The sequence below is a fragment of the Leptopilina heterotoma genome, unplaced genomic scaffold (genome assembly GCF_015476425.1).
Source record: "Leptopilina heterotoma isolate Lh14 unplaced genomic scaffold, ASM1547642v1 Lhet_6, whole genome shotgun sequence".
Classification (NCBI taxonomy): Eukaryota; Metazoa; Arthropoda; class Insecta; order Hymenoptera; family Figitidae; genus Leptopilina; species Leptopilina heterotoma.
In genome coordinates, this window is record NW_025111137.1 from 7353377 (window position 1) to 7362146 (window position 8770).

The following is an 8770-nucleotide window of genomic DNA, read 5'->3' on the forward strand; positions in this document are numbered from 1 at the left end:
GTAGAGGAACTTATTTTGAAAATTTTGTTTCTCTACTTATTATTGTTTACAATATTAGATATATAATACTTTAATTTCTTTTAGTTATTTTTCTATCAAATGATTTTAATATATTTTTTTAATTGTTTATTTTAATTCTACCAATTGCCGATAAATGTTGCAAGTATTGTTTTAATATTTGTGTACGGAACCCGCCATTGCAGTGCGAGTTCAACTCGCACTTGTCCAATTTTTTTTGTACTTTTTTGCATTCTTTAAATACTAATTTATTTTGAATTTTTTGATGCGTCGTGTACCGACCGCCACTAGTGGTTTAAAATCAAAAAAACAGTTCAAAATAGCGTAGAGCACGTAAATCTTAACCGATATTTATATTATATTTTTTAAGACACTCGTTATTTAATTTCTAAGAGATTCCTCGAGGACGATTTAAAAAAGCAACTTAAAATTTTTTTGTATCTATTTATTTACACTAGAAATATCAAAAAAAAACTATTCTTTAAAATTATAATCAAATTCTTTAAAACGATTCAATTATTTTCAATAACTAGTATTTTAATAAAATTTCGCAAAAGAATTCAAATTTTTTAAAAAAAGTGAATAAAATTCATATCCAAAATTCAATTATTTTTACTAATAATAAAATTTTAATTGAAAATTCACTTTTTAAAAAAAAATTTAATAAAATTCTACCCGTGTGGAAATAGCCCGAGTTAGCCATGATAGAGTTAGGTTTCTGGTCAGGGGCTAGCTTGTAGTGGGACTCCCCGGACATAGCATGGTTAGTAGAATTAATTAACATGATTTAAAATTAGTAGAATTTAATTTCTGAATAAAACTGATTTATTTTTGAAAATAATTTTTTGTTAAGTCTCGAAAAAATACTTATTAAAATTGATTGTGCATCAATTAAAAATTATTTTTTTAATAAAAAATAGAAAAAAAAATAATTTTGAAAAATGTTTGAAAAACTATTTCTTTAAGGTTAATTTAGAAAAAATATTACAATATTTTATTGGTATTGGAATTTTTTTAACAATATTAGGTAAACTGTTTCAATATCGAAAAAATTTAAATACTTTAAAAGAAATTATATTGTTTTCTATCAATGATTATGATGTTAAAAAAGTAGATTTTGAATAAGTTTAAATATTAATCGATATCGAGATTCAACACTCGCTGCAGTTCAATATGGCCAACTTCTTGACAATCAATTTTTTTTGTAAACACAAATTTTAGCATAGACATGTAATATTATTTATTTTTCATAAATAAAAAAAAATTTTCGAAATTTAAAGTGCAAAACATGTTCATACGTAAATTTATCAATGGACCTCTTCAATTTGTAAAAGTTTTTGACAATTTTACCGGTACGTACAAGTTCTTTTATTGGTTAAAAAAAATAATTTCCCAATTAATATTTATTTACAATTAAATTTTCAGAAGTTACGAAATTAAATTTAGAAACTCGTGTGGTACAAACTAAAATGTGGGATTATGTAAAAAATAAATTTGGTTTTTCACAACAACGTAAGTTAATAAAATTTTTATTCGATTAATTAGTGTAACTATATAATTACATTACATATTAATTTAAATAAATTAAATTAAATAAATAAATTGAAATAAATGAATTTAAACAAATAAATTTAAATAAATAAATACATATCACATATTTACATTTACATTTACAAAACTATATATATTAAAATTATATTCGAAATTTAGTTTTCCATGTATTTTCTACCTTACAAAAAAATTAAAAGCTAATTAATTTATTTTATGAATTTAAAAAATGTTATTTTATTTATAAAATTGTGTTATATTAGTATAGTGAATAGTGTTAATAAGTGCTAAATTAATAATAATATGCAAACAATATAAAAGGTAAAAATTTATTTTCAGAAACGAACGAAAAGGAAGTGACATCAAGTTATCGAGATGAATCCTACATGCATGAAAAAGAAAAAGAATTTTCCCCATACGATGAATTGTATAAACCCGGTTATCGTGGTCGAACCGATAATAAAAGATTTTGACAACTGTAATTAAAGAAATTGTATAAATAAAATAAAAAAATAAAAATCGACAGGCTTCTTCATTATTTTTTAAATACATAAACGGACAGTAAAAATTTATTTTTTAAAAATTGTATTCATAATTCTGTAGCATTTCTAAACCTTTCAATATTTTTTCCATTATTCAATTTTCTCAATCTTTTTATTAGAAATTTTTAAATTAACTTAAGAAATATAGTTTTAAATTAAAAATTTTTAATTGTTTAATATATTTTATGAAATCGCAGCTTTTCAATAATAAGCAAACCAAAAGAGGTCAATAAAACATTTAAATTTAATTAAAATAAACATGAAAAAAAATTTAAATATATTTAGTGTTAAATTATTTTTTTATTAATTAAATTTAATGAAATTAATTAAAATTTTTATTTTATTTTAAACGGGTTATGTTGTATTCCAAAAAAAAGTGAGGTCGAGAAACAGTGAAAAGAGATGGAAAAACATGAAATTGCAGTATGAAACGAACCTTGAACAAAGAAGGTTCGCTTTCAACCTAAAAAAAAAATTTTTTTTGTTTTTCTATAAAAAATTCGAAATCTTTGGTAAAATTAATAAGTATATAAATTCTTCTAGTGATTAAACAGGAAATAAAGTTCTTCTTTGTCGACATCAAGGACCAATATGATTCGACGTCAATATAATTCGGCCCTGAGAATAAAGGGAATTCTATTCCCTATCTCCCAGAGGACATTGTCCACTGGTAAGTTCACCCTGCTTGTCGATAAGAAACCGTAAATAACGTGTCGATCTTACATATTGAATTTATTGAGTCTCGAGTTCTTTCTCGAATCTGAAAATTTCAGAAATTGGGGTCGGATTCTTTTATACAATTAATTTTTTCTCCTTATGTCATTTGACAGTTGTGAAAATAATGTTCAACATCATTTCTTCATTACTCTTTAATATTAAAATTATTCTATTAAAAATTATTTTATTAAATTTTCTTTTAAATGACTATTTTCTGTTAGCTTTAATGTAAATTTTTTAATTATCACATTATAATTTATAATATGCTAGAATAATTATTTTTTCCAGCAAATGTAAGATACGTGGAACAAAAGAATATATATAGTGGGATTCTGTCAAAAATAAAGAAAATTTTCCATCAACCTGGTATGACAAAGTTTTTTTCAATAATACAAAATTATTGTTTCAAAAATATTTCAACCGAAAAATGAATTAATGAATAATATGCATTTTTAAAAATAAAATTAATTTTCGTTTATGCACGTGAATCGATTATTAATTTACTTATTCATTCATCAATAATTTATTGTAATTAGTGATTATTAATGTTAACTTAAAATTATTAATTTACTTCATGTGTAACCAAAACTGTTTATTTTCATAATTAAATATCCGGTTCAATAAAGCAATACAAATTATTAATAAAAATTAAATTTTTAAAAGATATTAAACTAAAATATTAATTGAAAAAATAAACTTAATAATATGACAATAAAAATTAGAAAAAATCATTTTTATTCAAATATGTAATAAAGATCCAAAGGGTTGTTCATATACCACGTGGACAGTTTTTGGGGGAGCAAAGCAAATGTCCACGTGGACCTAATTTTTTTCTTCATTTTTTGAATAAAATTAGCAATTTTAAAAATAATAGAACTTAAAAAATTGTAATTCAAATTTTTGTTGAAAACACTAAAAAAATCCAATTTTGGAGAAATTACAAATAATTGTAGAAAATCAATTATTTTCAAAAGTAATAAAATTCAATTATATTCAAAATTAAAAAAAAATTCTTTCCGAAATCCCAACCATTTTTGTGAATAACAAAATTTTTCCGCAAAGTTGAATTATTTTCAAAAATGACAATAAAATTATTGTTCTAATTTCAATTATTTTCAATATCAACTATTTTAATAAAATTTTCCGAAAATAATTCAATTATCTGAAAAAAACATTTAATAAAATTGTACACAAACATTTTAATTATTTTCAATAAAAATTCGATAGGAATTCAAGTATTCACAATTTTTTTTTATAAATTTCTTCGCAATAATTCAATTATTTTTATAAATTTTTAATTATTATAAAATTAATATTATTATAAAACATTAAGAAATCCATTACTCCGAGTCGAGCAATCGATATCTTCATGTTTTATAACAATTACTTTTATAAGTTGTTTAATTTCAAAAAGGTTTGAATTTGAAATTTTTGAAAATCTTAATTCTTATGAAAAAATAATATTTAAATATTTATTTAAAAAATAAGTGATTGATGTTTTTGGATAATTTTGCAGTTAAAGAAATTCGTAAATAAATTTAACAGAACATTTTTTTTTGAGGAAAATTTTTTCCTTTATTTTCTAAAAATTCAAAAATTTTCATTTTCAAGTAATTGACAAATAGAATTTATAAACATTTTTTTCCTTCATTTTTAAAAAACTTTGAATTAAAAAAAAATTAAAAATTACAAACAATTTTAATTAAGAAATAGAAATTAAGTAAATTATTTCCTTATGAAAATTGAAAATTTTCTAAAAAAAAAAATATTAAGAAACGGGAATATGTAATGTTTTTTTTCACAAAATAAAAGAATGAGTTTGTGAACAATATTGTCCACGAAGGGAGAGGGGGGGGGGTGTAAAAAATTGACAAAAAATTGTCCACGTGGTATATGAATGACCCTTAACATAACAAAAAAAAATTATAAAAAATAATTTCTATTTAAATATGTAAAAAAAGATCCTACTAGAACTTGTGAATTATGTAAATCAAACAAACTTAAAAATTACTTTATTTAAAGACAACTCATAATTAATAAAAAGATAACGCGATTTTATTTTCAATTAAATTATTTTATAGTAATTTAAAAATTGTAAAAAAAAGAAAACTTTTAAGGAATAATTAATTAATGTATATAAAAGTATTAAAAAAAATTGATTTCTATGTACTGCAATTTGCACTAGATTGTCTCTGTTAATTGTTTTTGTAGAAATACGATTTCGAGAAGTTGAATTATTGCCAATCTGTTGCTCCAAACACAAAAAACATTCGAGAACTAAAAATCGACCCCTTCGAAAAATCTTGGCCAACTACAGTATGGAAAATAATCTCCTGCGAAATAATAATAACAATAATTCCTACTTGAAGTATATACGAATCGACAAACTACTGAGCGAGTACATGTTAGCACAGTCGATGCGAAAAAAGAAGATGGGTCTCGTGTCTTTGGGACCAGTCCGTGGAATTATGGGTTTGGCATCTTATACTTCGAAACCGCCAATCACCGAACCCAACATGCCACCGCAACAGGAGAAGAGTGAAGAGAAAAAGAGGAAGAAACCAGTCATCAAAGCTGATGGCAAAACTACTCAAGAATTAGAAAATGATCTCTTGGGTCTGGAACCAGAAAATTATCGATACCAGTGGGGAGTCAAATTAATAGAAACACCTGTACAAGAAGCATCAACAGAAACATCAACACAAGAAGCAGTAACATCAAAATATATTTTACAAAATTCTTGGGGCGTGAAAGTAAAGAAGATTTTGGATAATGATGAACTCAAAACTGGAATCAAAGAAGGCAAAGATTTCAATCATGAAATTTCCAAAGTTGTAGCCAATGAAATCGTGGAACCTAAGGAATTACCTGAAATTAAAGCAGAACTTATCAAAAATATTACCGAACCAGAAAATTTAAAAGTTGAAGATAATATCGAAAAAATCTCTGCAGAAGAATTATTTGAATCTAAAATCCTACAAGCTAAAGACAAAGAGAATGAAACTGAAGCAGAAGTTCCTAAAAATGAATGCGTCAACAATGATCAAACTAAACTAAATTCATCGTTACCAGCACCGGAAGATACAACATCCGATAGTGACTACAATGTTCCAAAAGGACTTCCCCAAAATGCGGAAATTATCGCTTGGCAGGATCTTGTTGACAGATCGAAACCTCCAGTCGATGAAGCGCTTGAAGCCAAGGAAGGTACAGTTGGTCCAATGTTCATTCCTCCAGAACCTCCAGCACCCAAATTGGACGTAGAAGCTGTAAAACCCATAAAGGAGGAAAAATTTGATTTCCGAGCCATTCATAGAAAATCGCCTTCTACTGATTATGCATCAACGAAAAGAATTCACACTGACAGTCATCTCGCAGTCTCAACAACTGTCGACAGTGAAAATCCGGTAAAAAGTTATTTGGTCCTAAATTCCGAGAAAACTACCACTGTTAAGGAGAATCTGGTCGATCCGTTTATGATCACAAAAAATGCAGAAGGTTTAATGAAAACTAAAGAGAATTTAAAAAAGATGAGTTCGACGAGAATGGGACCACGACTTCCAACGAAAGTTTTAACCCTTACGAGAATCAACACTGATGACATGAGTTATTACAACGCTCTGGATGCTAAGAAAGTGGAAGAAACATACGGAAGAATGGTGGAAATAGAACTCTCTTCACCGAGTGAAATAAGTAAAAATATTCTAGATGCTCCCTTACCGACTGAAATCACCATCTCCATGAAACCTTCATCTGAAAAAAGAGTAGACACCATGTCCTGGATTAAATGCGCAAGGAGTTCATCAACCAGCAGTTCGGCATTCAATTCCAGTGGGAATTTCTTCGGAAGTTCGTCCAATGGTTCCTCGGGGTCAAGTGGTCGTAAGAAGTCTACCTATTTGGCGTCCAGTGATACGAGTAAAGGAACTGACCGGAAACCCGCTGTAAAGTCCACAGAAGACGAGGAATCGGATGATGAAGTAGAGAACTACGCCCCAGAAGGAAATTACGTCAGAGTTCCTGGAGATCCTTATCCCTACAGTCGAGAACATTTCTACAAATGGAGAGTTTCCCGGAATTCGGACTATCCTATAAATTCTTTAGCGAACAGTTCTAGAAAACATACGGATTATAGAGAAATTTACAATTCCGCTGGTGATTATTCCAGTGATGGTTATAGAACTTCCAAAAAGTATAATAATGTTGGGTATGGCAGCTCTCTTGATGGTTACGATACTGCTATTTATAGTGGTTCCAGTACCCCTAAGAGTTATAACTCTTATAATACAGCTAACTATGATTATCAAGAATACAGCAATGCTACTTATGCCGAAAAAAGTGATTCTGGTGATTATGACAATGTTTTTCAAGAGGACAGTTATAATGATGCAATTCATAACAATTATGACAATGCCAAAAAATATACCGCAACCACCGAATACTCCAGTCATGAAACAGAAGACCAAGACGAAATCGAAGATGATCAAGGGGATTACTACACAAAAACGTCAATTAAGGAAGCTAAAGATCTAGAACTAGAAGATGGTCCAATAGATACGACTTCCAATATACAGCAAATGAACCAAAGTATTCACAGATCGTTGAAGAACAAAAACTTCGGTACTTCAGAAATTGCAAAACATGACATCAATAAAAGTCTAGCATTATCGAGAAACGTCGACAGCAATTTGGATTTATTTCAAAACAGAAATAGGAGTTCGGGAAAAAGTAGAAATCTGAAAGAAGATTCATCTGAAGTTGGAGAGCAAGCGGGTCAGGACGTGTCGAAGGTTTTTGGTCAACAGAATCAGAGTTTGGTTAGCATTTCTCTTGAATTCCTGATAACAAAGGATTCATCTATATTGGTTGCTTTTAGTGTCACAAATTAAAATCTTCCTTTGTATCAGTGCAGACAACTCAGTACGATAGAGAAGGATGATGGTTGCGAGTTTGAACGGATGCAGTTCTACAAGGGTCAGGGTCTTTTTCACACAAGATTAAGCGATTTGAGAGGGCAAGTCGTGATAACGAGTCTCGATCAGCATTTTCAGCAATTTCTCAAAAGCAATTCGCGTTTAAAGAACTTCGAAAAGATCAATGAACTACAATGCTAATTCAGTGGATTAGCCTTCTGATTTTCAGTTTCTTGGTGAGTATTTATTCCGGGTCCATTTCCTTTTAGTCTTAATAGTTCAAATGTTAATTAAATTAATAATTCTTTTTTTTTGTTGAAAACTTTACTGTTCTGAACCAAATTCTGAAATAAAAAATTAGTTTTTATGCTTCGAGAAAGAAAAATGAATTTCTTATTATCCAGTTGTCGACCAAAACGTGTTTCTCTCATGTCATGAAAACCCGGAATAAATAACTACTAAGAACGTATTTTTATTCGATGTTTGTTTCAAAGGTTTTTAGGGGTCGACAAAAGGATTTAATTTTAATGACTTTCAGAATAAATTATTCGGAATGACAATAAATTATTTTCTAGTCTAAATTTATAAAATAAAAAAATTTTTCTAACCAAACAATTTTACAAAATAATGTTAACAAAATCTGTTGCAGAAAAAGAAAAATCTAGCGTTGAAGGAAAAATGAGGACAATTTCCGAGGAGAAAAATAAATCGGATCAATCAAAAAGTGCGGCTGATGTCGAAGAAACAGATGCAATCAGTGGACGGACGATTCATCCAGAAATTACTCCCCAGAAAATTGCTAATGAAAAATCAATAACAGCCAAACTAAAGCATCGTAAGTGTGAATTATAATTACAGGACAAAAAATCGAATCGAAAAAATCCATAATGAAAAATCCAAGAAAAAAAGTCCACGGTGCAAAAAATCCAAAATAAAAATGTCCAAAGTCAAAAAATCGAAACTCAAAAAAAAAAAACTTCTAAAATTTATTAATGAAACGTGAAAAAGTCACGTTTTTATTTCTTACGCTAT

At 27.6% G+C, this 8770-nt stretch overlaps 1 protein-coding gene across 1 annotated transcript; it reads left to right on the forward strand.

Moving 5' to 3' along the window:
- Positions 1 to 2581: 2581 nt before the first annotated feature.
- Positions 2582 to 8524, forward strand: LOC122509235. The gene is made up of 5 exons (XM_043623107.1): positions 2582 to 2778; positions 3114 to 3191; positions 5037 to 7642; positions 7733 to 7974; positions 8388 to 8524. Exons 1-4 carry the CDS (start codon positions 2700 to 2702, stop codon positions 7937 to 7939), a joined length of 2970 nt encoding a protein of 989 aa, XP_043479042.1. The 5' UTR covers positions 2582 to 2699; the 3' UTR covers positions 7940 to 7974; positions 8388 to 8524.
- The last annotated feature ends 246 nt before the right edge of the window (positions 8525 to 8770 follow it).

Excerpts from the sequence above, each read along its gene's own strand:
- LOC122509235 (XM_043623107.1), top strand. The coding sequence starts at position 2,700 with ATGATTCGACGTCAATATAATTCGGCCCTGAGAATAAAGGGAATTCTA. Across the intron at positions 2,779-3,113 it reads CCAGAGGACATTGTCCACTG|CAAATGTAAGATACGTGGAA; the intron begins GTAAGTTCACCC and ends TATTTTTTCCAG. Across the intron at positions 7,643-7,732 it reads GTCAACAGAATCAGAGTTTG|TGCAGACAACTCAGTACGAT; the intron begins GTTAGCATTTCT and ends CCTTTGTATCAG.